At 48.3% G+C, this 16,449-nt stretch overlaps 1 protein-coding gene and 1 gene segment (V, D, J or C); both read right to left on the reverse strand.

Moving 5' to 3' along the window:
* On the reverse strand, positions 1–561 carry LOC114109364 (histone H3.3A-like). The gene has a single exon (XM_027957928.3). It carries the CDS (start codon positions 472–474, stop codon positions 64–66), a length of 411 nt encoding a protein of 136 aa, XP_027813729.1. The 5' UTR covers positions 475–561; the 3' UTR covers positions 1–63.
* A 6,981-nt stretch (positions 562–7,542) lies between these two features.
* On the reverse strand, positions 7,543–8,100 carry LOC114109345 (immunoglobulin heavy variable 4-59-like). The segment is given in 3 exon segments: positions 7,543–7,601; positions 7,649–7,972; positions 8,055–8,100. Coding segments are annotated over 3 exon segments (429 nt in total).
* Positions 8,101–16,449: the final 8,349 nt, after the last annotated feature.

Here is a 16,449-nt window from a genome sequence, read left to right on the forward strand (position 1 = left end):
AATAACAGGAAGAAGAGATTTTTTTTTTTTAAAGAATGAAATGTTTCCCATCATAGTGGATTCTTAAGCACGTTCTCCACGTATGCAGCGTGCTAGCTGGATGTCTTTTGGCATAATTGTTACACGTTTGGCATGGATAGCACACAGGCTGGTGTCTTCAAAAAGGCCAACCAGATAGGCCTCACTTGCCTCCTGCAAAGCACCAATAGCTGCACTCTGGAAGCGCAGATCTGTTTTGAAGTCCTGAGCAATTTCCCGCACCAGACGCTGGAAGGGAAGTTTGCGAATCAGAAGTTCAGTGGACTTCTGATAAAGTCTAATTTCACGGAGTGCCACAGTACCAGGCCTGTAATGATGAGGTTTCTTCACCCCTCCAGTAGAGGGCGCACTCTTGCGAGCGGCTTTTGTAGCGAGTTGCTTCCTCGGTGCTTTACCACCGGTCGATTTGCGGGCAGTCTGCTTTGTACGAGCCATGGTATAGAGACCTCCTTACTTACCCCCGTTCTCCTTCGGCTGGAGCTCGGCGAGCTAGAGGCGGCGCTGGCGTTGGAGAGCGACGGCAGCGCGGCGGCGGCTGCGAACACTGTTATTCCGTTTTGATTTCAAGGTTTTGGATCATTTTCACTATCATTACTTGGAATTCTTTCTCAGCTAGATTCCCTATCTCCTCCTCTTTTGTTTGGTTTGGTGGGCATTTCTCCTGTTCCTTTTCCTCCTGGGTATTCCTCTGTCTCTTCGTCTTGGTTATATTGCTGCGTTTGGGGTGGCCTTTCTGGATTCTGGGAATTTGTGGAGTTCTCTTTATTATGGAGTTTCCTCACTGAGGGTGGGGTTGTATCTGTGGTTTTTCAAGGTTTTTTGGTTAGGGAAGCTTGTGTCATAGTTCTGGTGGGTGGAGCTGGATTCTTCTCTCTGGAGTGCAATGAAGTGTCCAGTAATGAGTTATGAGACATCAATGGTTTTGGAGTAACTTAGAGCTGCCTGTAATTGAAGCTCAGGGGTGTGTTCCTGTGTTGCTGGAGAATTTGCGTGGTATGTCTTGCTCTGGAACTTGTTGGCCCTTGGGTGGTGCTTGGTTTCAGTGTAGGTATGAAGGTGTTTGATGAGCTCCTATCGATTAATGTTCCCTGGAGTCAGGAGTTCTCTGATGTTCTCAGGATTTGGACTTAAGCCTCCTGCTTCTGGCTTTCAGTTTTATTTTTACAGTAGCCTCAAGACTTCTCCATCTATACAGCACTGATGATAAAACATCTAGGTTAAAGATGAAAAGTTTCTCCACATTGAGGGACACCCAGAGAGGTTTACTGAGTTACATGGAGAAGAGAAGAGGGAGGAGATAGTTAGAGGTGACTGGAATGAGATGAGGTGGGATCAAAAGAGGAGAGAGCAAGCTAGCCAGTAATCACGTCCGTATGGGTGCTCCACAGTCTGGACCGCTCAGAGATGTTCACGGAGTTATACAGGGAAGAGGAGAGGGAGGAAGTAGACAGAGGTGGCCAGGAGGGTAAAAGAGGGAAATGAAAAGGAGAGAGAGAGATCCGGCCAGTAACCAGTTCCTTAAGTGTTCTCTACCATCTGGAACACACAGAGATTCACAGAGTTGGGTAGAGAAGAGAAGGGGGAGGGAGGAGACAGAGGCCTCCTGGTGGAGAAAAAGGAGAGTCCAAAGGAGGAGAGATGGTCAAGCCAGTAATCTCACTCTCAGGTAAAATTGGGTACTGAAGATTGGGTTTTTAAATGTACAAAATTGACAACAAATACCAAAAAGCAAAGATGAAAAATCTAGAGTAGAGGTTGGTTTTTCAAAAATACAATATTAAAGAAAAGAAGAAGAAGAAGAAGACAAAAAAAGAAAGTCATGAGAATTATTAAAACACAACACCAACCACAAAAAAATATATAAACAGTGTTTGCCTTAGAAGTAAGGTCTTTTTTCTGAAAAGTAATAGTAGGTTATAAAAATTAAAATTAAAGGAGAAACAGAGGACCTAAAAATTTAAAAAGTTAAAAAAAAGAAGAAAAAGAAAAGAAAAAACAATCAAACAACATCAATGAAAAAGAAAAAAGAGAATGGTCGTAAAAATGGTAAAGATCTATCTGGGAGTTTCTCTGGTGTTGTGGGCAGTGTGGGGTCCCGTCCAAGGCGGTTCCCTCTGTTTAGCTTCTTCTGTTTGCTGGTCTCTTCAGTGTCTGATTTCTGCCCTGACACAAGGGGGTGGTGGTGGACACTTTTTTGTTGTTGTTGTAGGGCTCACTTGTTGAGTCGGGCTGTGGGGAGGGAGGGATGCTGCACACAAATAAGACTGGCATGTGATCGCAGTATCTCAGCCCCGCTGGGCCTGCCCCTGCACACGGCGCACACCGCTCAGGCTCTGCGTTGCTCTGCCGGGAACCGTCTGAGGCTGGCCCAAGGCTGCATGCACCTCCCTGGTCTAAGCCGCTCAGGCTCGGCTCTCAGGTAGCCCTCAGAGGCGCAGATTTGGTTGGGCCTGCGTTTTGTGCTCTTCCCAGGATCGAGTAGCTCAGGTGTTTGGTGAGCACGGTCCCTGCGACTTATCACCTTTCCCGGCCCTGCTGCTCAGTTTTCTGGGTGTACCGCTGGTGTCCCTTCTCAGGCAGATGGTGACTGTCCAGAACCCCAAGAAGTCTTAGTTAGCAGAAAAGCCTGCTTGCAGTTTGGTAGATGATGTCTCTCTAGGGTTGTGATTGTCCCCTTCCAGCCTTACGGCTCTGGCTGCCTGTCACCAGAGGGGGATGGTCTGCAGCCGGCTGTTTCTGTTCCGTCCTTTGTTCTGTGCGCGGTCCTGGTGGTGTCTTATCTTAGAGCTTTTCGTGTGGTAGCTATCCCACAGTCTGGTTTGCTAGCCCAAGTTAGTTCGCTCTGGTTATGCTCGCGGCATTCCGGCCCGATTCTTAGAAAGCACTTCAGCCCGAGCTTCCCTGCCCAGCCCCCGCTTGCTAGTGGTGGATGCAGGCGTCTGCGCGGCTTCTCCGCTGGGGGAGTTACCATTGGGCTCATAATCTGTTGGTTTTAATTATTTATTGATTTTTCTTCCCAGTTATGTGACCCTCTGTGCTTCCATGGCTCGTCACAGACTCGGCAGCGGGCTCCCTGTCCTATTCCTCCGCCATCTTAGGACCGCCCTGCGGTCATAACTTTTCTTCCAAGGGGGAAGCGTCTTTTTATTTCATGGATGCAGTCACCATCTGCAGTGGGTTTGGAGCCCCCAGAATAAAGTCTCTCACTGCTTCCCCTGTTTCCCCATCTATTTGCCATGAAGTGATGGGTCCAGATGCCATGACCTTAGTTTTCTGATTATTGAGTTTTATGCCAACTTTTCACTCTCCTCTTTCACTGTCATCAAGAGGCTTTTTAGTTCTTCTTCACTTTCTGCCGTAAGGGTTGTGTCATCTGCATATCTGTGGTTATCAATATTTCTTTCGGCAATCTTGATTCCAGCTTGTGCTTCATCCAGCCCAGCGTTTCTCATGATGTCCTCTGTATAAGTTAAATAAGCAGGGTGACAATATACAGCCTTGACGGCCTCCTTTCCCTATTTGGAACCAGTATGTTCCATGTCCAGTTCTAACTGTTGCTTTCTGACCTTCATACAGATTTCTCAAGAGACAGGACAGGTGGTCTGGTATTCCCATCTCTTTCAGAATTTTCCACAGTTTATTGTGACCCACACAGTTAAAGGCTTTGGCATAGTCAATAAAGCAGAAATAGATTTTTTTCTGGATCTCTCTTGCTTTTTTGATGATCCAGCAGATGTTGGCAATTTGATCTCTGGTCCTCTGCCTTTTCTAAAACCAACTTGAAGATCTGGAAAATCTCGGTTCACGTATTATTCAAGCCTACTTGGAGAATTTTGAGCATTACTTTGCCAACATTTGAGATGAATGCAATTGTGTGGTAGTTTGAGCGTTCTTTGACATTCTTTGCCTTTCTTGGGGACTGGAATGAAAACTGAGTTTTCCAGTCCTGTGGCCCCTGCTGAATTTTCCAAATTTGCTGTCTTCTTGAGTGCAAACTTTCACAGCACCATCTTTTAGGATTTGAAATAGCTCAGCTGGAATTCCATCACCTCCACTAGCTTTGTTCCTAGTGATGCTTCCTAAGGCCCGCTTGACTTCCCTTTCCAGGATGTCTGGCTCTAGATGAGTGATTATACCATCGTGATTATCTGGGTCGTGAAGACCTTTTTTGTACAGTTCTTTGTATTCTTGCCACCTCTTCTTAATATCTTTTGCTTCTTAATATCATTTCTGTCCTTCTTGAGCCCATCTTTGCGTGGAATGTTCCCTTGGTATCGCTAGTTTTCTTGAACAGATCTCTAGTCTTTCCCATTCTACTGTTTTCCTCTAATTCTTTGCATTGATCGCTGAGGAAAGCTTTCTTCTCTCTCCTTGCTATTCCTTGAAACTCTGCATTCAAATGGGAATATCTTTCCTTTTGTCCTTTGCTTTGGCATCTCTTCTTTTCACAGCTATTTGTAAGGCCTCAGACAACCATTTGCTTTCTTGCATTTATTTTTTCTTGGGGATGGTGTTGCTCCCTGTCCCCTTACAATGTCACAAATCTCAGTCCATAGTTCATCAGGCACTCTGCCAGTCGGATCTAGTCCCTTAAATCTATTTCTCACTTCCACTGTATAATTGTAAGGGATTTAAGTCATGCCTGAATGGTATCCGGTCCCATCACTTCATGGGAAATAGATGGGGAAACAGTGGAAACAGTGCCAGACTTTATAAATCTCCATAAATCTCCATTTTACCATCTGTATTTGGAACTGAACCAAGTTTCCAAGGCTACCTCTAGTAACAAAAATTGAGATCTGAATCCCACTTTGAAAAATAGTATTTATATTTGAGACATCAATGTCAAGGTGACATGCCCAGAAGTACCAATCTTGCCTGAATGAAACTTTGTGAGAAAGATATTTCCTATTTAAAGTTAGCTTGCAGCAATGGGTGCTTAGAGACACTAGCCTGTGCTTGAGGACCACACACGGGGTCGTTTTAAAGGGGAAATTGTCAACTAGGGAGCACTAAAATGTGAAACTATGTCAGTAAAGTGAACGTGAAGGAGACTGATTTACATGATTGGATGAAACATGAGGGAATGGACTTGACTGCCCTCAAGTAGAAATATGCGTGTGTTGGATGATTTAAAGACAGTCCACATTGCAAATGTCCATAATGACTGTGAAATGATGGTGTATGTCTCATGATGCTAATAATAGCTAAAAAGAAGTTGAACTAGCAAATGAGGAATCTGGATACCGAGGATGTTTGAATACGCAGTATTGGGTCTCTCTGCACCAGCACCTACAACACTGGACACTGCAGAATCCTACCTGTGTGTGCAGTTTCACTGAAAGAAGGAGAGGGAGTCTCTTCCTTCCACATGTACAAAAACAACAGAAATTATAGCAACTGAAAATCTCCTGTGTCTTCTCAGAACATTCATACATTTCAAGATTCAGACTCACCAGGAAAATGGGGATGGGCCTCAGGTGTATGCTGAGATCCATTGAGGAGAAGAAACATGAACCCAGAAATTATCCTTAAATCTTGAGTATTAAATGTGCATGTAAATATCCATCCTACTTCAACAGATTATCAAAACTGCAAAACACATGTAGGTTCCCTCAGCATGTCGAGTGCGACATAAAGGCCAGCAGTGAGACGTTAGGACACAGAGGAGGGTCTCTGGTGGGCTCCTGGGCAGTAAGAGGGAAGCACAGGCTCTTCCAGGAATCCCCTCCAGCCCCGGGGCACCTGCTCCTGGGCTCAGCCCTGTGCTCGTGTGTCCAAAGCCCCCTGGTTGTTGCCGGGCCCCCAGGGGTGTGGCTTGTGTCTGAGCTCACACTGACACCCCTCACTGTCTCTTGCACAGTAATACACAGCTGTGTCCACAGAGGTCACAGAGCTCAGCTGCAGAGAGAACTGGTTCTTGGACGAGTCCCTGGAGATGGAGGTGTGGCTCTTGATGGAGGGGCTGTCGTGAGTGTCACCATTATAATATATGCTTCCCATCCACTCTAGCCCCTTCCCTGGGGCCTGGTGGATCCAGCTCCCTCCATAACCACGTGATGGAGTAACCAGAGGCAGCAGATGTGAGGGAGACGGTCTGTGAGGGCTTCAGCAGGTCAGGGCCCGACTCCTGCACCTTCACCTGGGACAGGACACCCGGGGACAGGAAGACTCAAACCCAGTCAGTCACCTGCTGGCACAATAATCCCCACAGATGCGTGTCTGATGCCCGAGGCCTCCCCCATGGGGAACTGCCACCAGGCAGAGGAGAAGACCCCACAGCCCCAGCTTCTACACAGCAGCTCTGCCTTCACTGAGGCCTCCATCCTGTGTGAGCAGAGAGGGCTGAGCTCCCACAGCCCGGGGGTGGGTTTTACCCTGGAGCTTGAAGAGGCATGTGCACTGAGGAGCTCTTTCCCTGTGAGTCCAGAGAGGCTGTGGTCACACTCACCCTGGTCACCCCAGGATCCCCATGGGCGCCTTCTGAATTTTCATGGTTGGCGAGCAAGGGAGGGAAAGCAGTGTGTCTACCAGAGGCTCGGAACCAGATCCCAGGGCAGGTCCCCCTTTCTGAGCCCAGGGTCCCCGTCCTGATGGCCCCTCCCCTGCCCCATGCCCATGTCAGCTCAGCCCCTTGCCCTCTCAGTCCTTGGGTCTTTCCTCAGGGCTGAGCCCAGCACTGCTCCTGCTTCCTGTCCCTGTGCCAGTGACGGTCACTGTGATGGGAGAGAGGACACGTGGTTGTGGGCTCCACGTTGACCCCATGGACAAATCCACCTGAGGACCTCTGTATTTCCCCTTATGAATGATCCAGACATAAGCTCAGAATGAGTGTGGACTTCAGAGAGGTTGAGGCGAGATGGCGTCACCCTGATTGCCCTCACCGGGAATGTGTGTGTTGAGTGACTCAGTGAACCGGCCATACTGTCAATGTCTATACAAGGACACAAAGTAACAGTGTTAATGTTAAGACACTAATGAAAGCGAGCGTGTAGGTGACTATAGTACAGAATCTGTGAATGACGAGAATCATCGCATGTGCAGCACTGGGACCTCTGACGCCAGAGCCTTTCACACTGCTCGCTCCAGATTCTAAGCGTGCAGTTTCACAGGCAGAAGGAGGTTGGGTCTCTTCCTTCCTCATGTACAAAAACGAAACAAAGATTAAAATGTTTGAATATCTTATGTTGCCTTTCAGGATAGTTAACAGTTTTGAAATTAACGAGAGTCAAGTGTTTTACTGAGTTCCTTTGAAAAAGAAAATGAAGGAGTAAAACTTTTAGCTGCTGAGTGTTGTGTGTGTATGTGTGTGTGAGTGTTTGGCTAAAGCTACCCTTGCTTCAAGGATAAATTAAATATATATATACACACAGTTGTCTGAGAGTGACATAAACCATAACACTGAAACACCAGGACACAGAAGAGGGTCTATGGTGCAGCTCCTGGGCAGGAGTAGGAAAGAGAATCTCTAGGAGAATCCGCCCCACCCCAGGCCTCCCAAGCTCAGCGCTGCTTCTGCACCTGCTCCTGGGCGCTGCTCTGTACTGAGTCCTGAGCGCCCCCTGGTGGGCACGGGCCCCTATGCAGGGAGGTTTTTGTCTGGGCTCACACTGACTTCCCCTCGCTGTGTCTCTTGCACAGTAGTACACGGCCGTGTCCTCAGTTGTCACGCTGCTCAGTGACAGGGAGACTTGACTCTTGGAGGTGTCCCTGGTGATGCTGAGCCGGGACTTAAGGGCTGGGTTATAGCCTGTGTCTCCATCATTATCTATACCACCAACCCACTCCGGCGCCTTTCCTGGAGCCTGGCGGACCCAGCCTACACCATAGCTGGTTAATGAGAATCCAGAGACCGTGCAGGTGAGGGAGAGGGTCTGTGAGGGCTTCACCAGGCTGGGTCCCGACTCCTGCAGCCGCACCTGGGACAGGACCCCTGTGGACAGAGAGAAGCACGGTGACCCATGGGCTCAGAGGCAGCTTCCCCACGTGCCCATGTCTGATCCAGAGACACTCACCTCTGGGGGCTGAGAGCACAAAGAGGAGGGTCCACAGTGGGTTCATCTTGGAGCAGATGAGAGTCACCACTCCTGGAGATCTCTTCAAGCCTGAGGAGGAACCTGAATTTAAGTGAGCTGGTGCTTTGTTTCTATGCTGTGACCTGAGTGGATATTTGCATACGGGAGGGACCTCTGTATAAAATGCAGAAAGCAGTGACTAGCAGTCTTGTCTATGGGGCTCCCCCTGTGAGGGGGTGCTGACTGTGCCCTCAGAGAACTCAGGCCCCTCTTGGGGTCCCCCTCCCCAGACCAGGCAGACTGTCATTTGAGGAATGAAATGATGACAAGGGCTGGCAGGGAAAAAGATGCTGTCAGGGAACAATGGCAGATTTTGGGAAGAGACTTTAATCCCATGGAGCTGCTTACCTTTACTCTTCAAATGCCCACCACGCATTCAGGGACCACGTAGATGTCAGACACAAACTCTTATTTGTTTTCTTTTCTGCTTAGCTTATGTTTACTTACTCCATATTCAAAAGTTAGGGAAAAAATATACATGTAATAATCACTGAATTCAAATGGACTTGGATACAATAAATGTTCATCAGAATTCCCCAAGCCTTTGCACTTCCTTTAGCTTGTGTGACTATTTATTCACCTGAAACAGCTTAAATGTCCTCAAGCACTCTAGAGAGGGTTAGTTCTAATTAAACACAGGGTTATAATTAACACAGCATTAACAATGCTTATTATTTAATTATTAATAATAACAATGAAACACAGCATTACTTTTGTGGACAAAGCAGACATTTCTGCTGAGATGTCTTCCCAGCATGGTGACTTTCCCAGTGGCCTGTCCTGCATTGCCCTGTGCACGGCTGAGTGTCTGCAGGAACTCGTGAAGCTCAGCATCCCCTCCCTGAGGGTGGACACTGCGGGCCCAAGGCTGCTGAGGACTGAGGACAGGCAGCTCCTGGGAGCTCCTTGGTGCTCCGACATGCTGCAGCTGTCCTGGCACTGTGCGCAGGCTCCCTCGTCCTCCAGGGGCTTATTTCTTCCTCTCTGCTTCCCTGCCAGTGAGATGGGAGCTCAGGGGGCACAGTCCCCAGCACAGTGGTGAGAGGACATGCATGGTTCTTGGGGGTAAATGTTCACAGTGAACAGCGTGCAGAGTGTGAGGGCGGCACGGTCAGAGGAAAGGCCCTCCTCAGGAAACAGAAAGTGAAAGAGTCCTGTCCGACCCTTTGCGACCCCATGGACTGTAGCCCACCAAGCTCCTCTGTCCATGGGATTCTCCAGGCGAGAGTACTGGAGTGGGTTGCCATTTCCTTATCAGCAAGCAGGTTCCCCTGAAAACCCCCCTGAGAGCAGCTTTCTCAGGTCCTGGGTCTCCGTGCCCTGGACTGAGCCTGAGGTCCTCTGAGTGAGCAGAGCGGAGGAGCAGAGCACAGCTCCCCCCTCTCCCTGTGGCCCTGAGGCTGTGGCCTCACACCTGCATTTCCGTCTGTGAGGATGTAGATTGGGGATGAGGACCATCACAGTGTGTGTGCACTTTACAGCGGGTTTCCTGGGGAGGTGAGTGCTGTCATCAGTGGTGTCATCTCTCCCGGAGCCTGAAAAGACCAGTGTGTGTCCCCATCTCTGACTGACATCCTGTCCATGTGACCCTGGTCCGCTCCGTCCTGAGATATCAACACTGCAGCTTCAGGAAAGGTCAGCTCTCCCTCAGCCCAGGGATCTCACCTGTGTATCAACTGATGTGGAACGTGCTGTCTATGAAAAGCCCTTTCCTCCATTCTGTTTCATGGAAAGAGTCCTCTTATAGATGGAGATATAATTACAAATTTATAGAAGGAAATGTATGGAAGGAAAATTAGAGGAGGAAATAGAATTTACCGCTTGCTTCTACATTTTCAATAATAGTTCAGTTCAGTTCAGTCGCTTAGTCGTGTCCGACTCTTTGCGACCCCATGAATCCCAGCACACCAGGCCTCCCTGTCCATCACCATCTCCCGGAGTTCACTCAGACTCACGTCCATCGAGTCCGTGATGCCATCCAGCCATCTCATCCTCGTCATCCCCTTCTCCTCCTGCCCCCAAATCCTCTGAGCATCAGAGTCTTTTCCAATGAGTCAAATCTTCACATGAGGTGGCCAAAGTACCGGAGTTTCAGCTTTAGCATCATTCCTTCCAAAGAAATCCCAGGACTGATCTCCTTCAGAATGGACTGGTTGGGTCTCCTTGCAGTCCAAGGGACTCTCAAGAGTCTTCTCCAAGGCCACAGTTCAAAAGCATCCATTCTTCGGTGCTCAGCCTTCTTCACAGTCCAACTCTCACATCCATACATGACCACAGGGAAAACCATAGCCTTGACTAGACGGACCTTAGTCAGCAAAGTAATGTCTCTGCTTTTGAATATGCTATCTAGGTTGGTCATAACTTTTCTTCCAAGGAGTAAGCGTCTTTTAATTTCATGGCTGCAATCACCATCTGCAGTGATTTTGAAGCCCCCCAAAATAAAGCCTGACACTGTTTCCACTGTTTCCCATCTATTTCCCATGAAGTGATGGGACCAGATGCCATGATCTTCGTTCTCTGAATGTTGAGCTTTAAGCCAACTTTTTCGCTTTCCTCTTTCACTTTCATCAAGAGGCTTTTTAGTTCCTCTTCACTCTCTGCCATAAGGGTGGTGTCATCTGCATATCTGAGGTTACTGATATTTCTCCTGGCAATCTTGATTCCAGCTTGTGCTTCTTCCAGTCCAGCGTTTCTCATGATGTACTCTGCATATAAGCTAAATAAGCAGGGTGACAATATACAGCCTTGATGTACTCCTTTTCCTATTTGAACCAGTCTGTTGTTCCATGTCCAGTTCTAACTGTTGCTTCCTGACCTGCATACAGATTTCTCAAGAGGCAGGTTAGGTGGTCTGGTATCTCCATCTCTTTCAGAATTTTCCACAGTTTCTTGTGATCCACACAGTCAAAGGCTTTGGCATAGTCAATAAAGCAGAAATAGATGTTTTTCTGGAACTCTCTTGCTTTTTCCATGGTCCAGTAGATGTTGGCAATGTGATCTCTGGTTCCTCTGCCTTTTCTGAAACCAGCTTGAACATCAGGGAGTTCATGGTTCACGTATTGCTGAAGTCTGGCTTGGAGAATTTTGAGCATTACTTTACTAGCATGTGAGATCAGTGCAATTGTGCAGTAGTTTGAGCATTCTTTTGCATTTCCTTCTTTGGAATTGGAATGAAAACTGACCTTTTCCAGTCCTGTGGCCACTGCTGAGTTTTCCAAACTTGCTGGCATATTGAGTGCAGCACTTTCACAGCATCATCTTTCAGGATTTGAAACAGCTCCACTGGAATTCCATCACCTCCACTAGCTTGGTTCGTAGTGATGCTTTCTAAGGCCCACTTGACTTCACTTTCCAAGATGTCTGGCTCTAGATTAGTGATCACATCATCATGATATCTGGGTCGTGAAGAACTTTTTTGTACAGTTCTTCTGCGTATTCTTGCCACCTCTTCTTAATATCTTCTGCTTCTGTTAGGTCCATACCATTCCTGTCCTTTATTGAGCCAATCATTGCATGAAATGTTCCTTTGGTATCTCTAATTTTCTTGAAGAGATCTCTAGTCTTTCCCATTCTGTTGTTTTCCTGTATTTCTTTGCATTGATCGCTGAAGAAGGCTTTCTTATCTCTTCTTGCTATTCTTCGGAACTCTGCATTCAGATGCTTATATCTTTCCTTTTCTCCTTTGCTTTTCACCTCTCTTCTTTTCACAGCTATGTGTAAGGCCTCCCCAGACAGCCATTTTGCTTTTTTGCATTTCTTTTCCATGGGGATGGTCTTGATCCCTGTCTCCTGTACAATGTCACGAACCTCATTCCATAGTTCATCAGGCACTCTGTCTATCAGATCTAGGCCCTTAAATCTATTTCTCACTCCCACTGTATAATCATGAGGGGTTTGATTTAGGTCATAGCTGAATGGTCTAGCGGTTTATCCTATTTTCTTCAATTTGAGTCTGAATTTGGTAATAAGGAGTTCATGATCTGAGCCACCAGCTCTTGGTAGAGTAAATTAAATAAGGAAAGACCTCCCTGTGTGTAGATAATAAGACACTCGGCTAAAGCGGGATGAGTAAGAATCAGAGCACACATCTGCACCCTCTGGTCTGGACCTGAAAAGTGAGCAGGCGCTGTGGGGCCGGGAAGGGGAGGAGTGCCATCCAACACCTGGAACCAGGTGAGCCTGATATTTACCAGGTGCAATCAGTGACAGCCTTCAAGCACATGCCCAGCATCTGGCCTGGGTTTGCCTTGATGACCTGGAGGTCTGGAGGAGACCATACCGATTCCCGTTCGTGTGGAAGGAAATATAACTGGTCTTCAGGTTTCAGGGCCTCACGGGGCCGGGAAAGGCCCCTCTGTGCACAGGCGTGCTGTGTCAGAACAAGCGTCTGTGGGCTCAGTGAGTCACAGGAAGACGGGACCTCACTCCTCAGTTATTTAAATGTGAGACATTTTAAAATGATCTTATTTCATTGAATAGAATTCAGTTTGGGAAGTTGTTTGTAATCAAAATTAAATATGTCAAAATACTCTTACACATTTTTGCACAAGAGCTCAGACAAAGAATCAATACGAAATAGATAAAGGTGCTCAGACATGTCTGCCTCGCTCAGGCCCTGTGGACTGCAGCACGCCAAGCTCCTCTGTCCTCCAGGATCTCTGGAGTTTGCTCAAATTCCTGTCCTTTGAGTCAGTGGTGCCATCCAACCATCTCATCGTCTGTCACCCCCTTTGCCTCCAATCTTTCCCAGCATCAGGGTCATTTCCAATGAATCAGCTCTTCGTATCAGGCGGCCAAAGTATTGGAGCTTCAGCAGATGGAGGGCCCTATTTGCATGACCTGCTAGTATATAAGAAGTTATGTCATCGAAAGAGATCAGAAAGGACAGAGTTCAGGAGAACAAGCCAGTGTCTTGGATTTTGTGGTGTTGAAGGTATTTAGAAAATACAGTTTTCTTCCAGAGCAATAACACTCACAGGTCATTTTTCTCATGCACACAGCCCTGTGAGGCAGGTGGCCTTGTAACCCTCGTATTGGAGAGATACACTGCACCTGGGACTGCAGAGGGCTTTTGGAGCATCCAAGGATAAACACTGGGTGACTCTAGACCCAGTGTCCACATCTGTGCCCTGGGCCTGGCTGCCCCCTGAACTACTTCAGGACAGAGATGCTGTGGGAGGTTGGAGAGCCCCTTCTGTTACCTGAGAATGAGAACTTTGTTCTCTTCCTGTTGTAAATAAAATACTTGGAGACAGCAGGGCCCTTTACAAGCAATTTCAAAAGTCTAACATTTCATTATCTTTCTTTCACCCCTTAAATGCCAAGTCATCCATCTTTGCATTTCTAACAGCTTTAATGTGGTACTTGATACAATAACCCACGTGCACTCTGATAAATACTGATGTAGGCATGACCATCATCAAGAGAGAACAAATCAATTCCTTTCATTATTTTCAGGAGCTTCTGGTTTTCCTCTTTCCTGTCCCTTCTCTTCTTCATCCCTGTCCCCATGTAATCTTGATCTTTTCTCCAGGATTACTTGAGGATTACTTCAGATTACTCTTCATTTTCTAGAATTTACAAAATAGAATCATGTGGTCTGCATTTTTCCTGGAACATCCTGTTTCACTGAGCATGACTACTTGTGAATGCCAGCTTCCTCTGTGTATACCAGAATCATGGGCGTCAGTGACAGGTGAGGTTTCCAAGGATGATCATGGCAGTGCTGCTGCATTCATTAAGCCGATCTTTGAAATGGGAGTTGTTTCCAGTTTCTGGGCGTTACAAGAAGAGGCTATCCTCTTGGAGATATAGAGAGTGAGGAGCTGAAAATTGTTTCTCTTTTTTTTTTTCTTTTTAACCAAAAACCCTGAAAATAGGCAATTTACACATGATCAGAATCTCATCAAGTTTTGTTTCTGTTCACTCAGTTATGGGCGACTCTCTGAGACCCCATGGCTGGCAGCACGCCAGGCTTCTCTGTCTTCACCATCTCCCAGAGCTTGCTCAGACACATGTCCATTCAGTTGCTGATGCCAGCCAAGCTTCTCATCCTCTATCATCCCCTTCTCCTCCTGCCCTCAAGCTTTCCCAGCATCAGAGATTTTTTCTAATGAGTCAGCTCTTTGCATCAGGTGGCCAAAGCGCTGGAGCTTCAGATTCAGCATTAGTACTTCCAATGAATATTCAGGATTGATTTCCTTTGAGATTGATTTGTTTAATCTCCTTGCAGTCCTCGGGACTCTACGAGTCTCCCCAACACCATGGTTCAAAAGCACACGAGTCTCCCCAACACCATGGTTCAAAAGCACCAATTCCTCAGTGCTCAGCCTTCTTTATGATCCAACTCCCACATCCATACATGGCTACTGGCAAACCATAGCTTTGACTATATGGACGCATGTTGGCAAAGTAATGTCTCTGCTTTTTAATATGCTGTCTAGGTTGGTCATAGGTCTTCTTCCAAGGAGCAAGCATCTTTTCATTTCACGGCCGGAATCACCATCTGCAGTGATTTTGGAGCCTGAGAGGCGGTTGCTGGGAGTGCATTAGGCGTGCTGTGAGACTGCCAGGGAGCCGGGACCTCATGTCTGGGTGAGAGGGCGGTGGGGGAGCCAGTGATATAGAAGCTTTGCAACAAAGGGAAGGTAGCTGGAACGTGCAAAGGGTATTGCTAACTAAAGAAAGCCGGATAACCCAAGCTCAGGAGCTAGTGCTTTGCTGTGAGTGGGAAGGTGCGAGAGTCTGGGCTCCCTGAAAGCATTCATTTCACAAGCACCTCCGCTGTCTGGGCCAGTGTCCCGCGTTTTCACATCCTGAGTTTCCTCAGGGCTCACTGAGGGGAGTGGCTGCAGCCCCGGGGCTGCTGGACGGTAGGTATGGTTCACGTCCTTGGGGGCCCTCAGGGCTCAGAAATTCACCTTTGGAGGGCTGGCATCTGGGATGACTGTGGCATCCTTGTTTACTGATATGGCAGGAAGTACTCGATTTCTCAAAGGAAAGAAGAAGAAGGGAGATTTTATTCAAGCCAAACAGGATTCTAGCCCCAGAAGGGCAGTGGATTCTCAGAAGTCACTCTACTTACCGGGAGTCGAAGGCACAGTCATGCACATTTTTGAGACAAAGGATCATCCATCGGAAGGATGTGAGGGTATTTCACAGAAAGGTCACCAAGGGTGCCCAGCCATGCAAGTCATTTAAAGTGGGCAGAGGTTTTGCTGAGAATCCTCCAGAGCTGGGAAAGCGTGCTGATCTTTAGGAAGTTGGGCGGCCGGTGTCGGAAGAGAGGAAAACGTGCCCCTTCCCTTGGGGCAGGCCCTCCGATGACTGAGGAGCACCGGCTGAGCTGTGCCACACTTCCCTGTGCTGGACTGCCCTGGTGGCTCACTGGTAAAGAAGTCTCCTGCCCGTGCAGGAGATGCTGGTTTGATCCTGGGTCAGGAAGCTCCCCTGGAGAAGGAAATGGCAACAGATGCCATTATTCTTGCCTGGGAAATCCCATGGCCAGAGGAACCTGGCGGGCTATACAGTCATGGGGTTGTGAAGAGTTGGACACGACTTAGCGTCTAAGCCACAACAAGCAAGCATAAGAGTTTCACTCATGACGTCTGGCTGTTTGCTGCCACGTCATCCAGCCTGAGCTTCTCCTTTTGGCCCACACACGGCCACGGGGCGTCAGGGCAGGATCCCTACACTCGGGCATGACCAGTTTTGCAGATGTCTGAAAGCTTGCCCAAATCCACCAGGGCCCGGACTCGCCTGTGCAGACGGTTACAGACTCGGTAACCTCAGCGTTTTCTTGAGGATTGGCCTCCTAATTCGATTCCTACTTCTTCCTCAGTCAGTTCTGTGGCTAGAAAAGGAACGTCCTGGGTGACGGCATGGACTTTGTTGGCATGCTGTGCTAACCCTTGTGCTCTGGACCTGCTCGACCTCCCAGCCTGCACTGTGTCCAGGGCAGAGGAGCAGAGCCTTTAGGGGGAGCGGGTGGTGCGGGGCAGGGAGAGCCCCTGGAGTGGGGCAGGGACAGAGAGCACTGCTGCAAACACGGCTGGACGGCCGGGCTGCCTGCGAGCACTGCCCGCTTGGACAGTGGCCTCCAGGTTGAGGGTGTGTCGTGCTCTGCCCGAGGGCCAGGGCCACTGGAGTGAATCCCACGGCTGGGCTTTGGCTCCACAGACACGGCCACGCTGGGGGCGGGCGCACACTTTCCGGAGCTGCGGGCGGGGCAGGTGTGTCAGCTGCCACAGGTTCGGGGTGGGGGGGGGCACTCAGGCTGCAGGAACAGAGTGGCAGGAGCTGGTGAAGATCCTGGAGGACTGAGTGCTTGGTGTGG

The sequence above is a fragment of the Ovis aries genome, chromosome 18 (assembly GCF_016772045.2).
Source record: "Ovis aries strain OAR_USU_Benz2616 breed Rambouillet chromosome 18, ARS-UI_Ramb_v3.0, whole genome shotgun sequence".
Classification (NCBI taxonomy): Eukaryota; Metazoa; Chordata; class Mammalia; order Artiodactyla; family Bovidae; genus Ovis; species Ovis aries.

Coding starts and splice junctions, on each gene's coding strand:
- LOC114109364 (XM_027957928.3), bottom strand. CDS start 474: ATGGCTCGTACAAAGCAGACTGCCCGCAAATCGACCGGTGGTAAAGCA.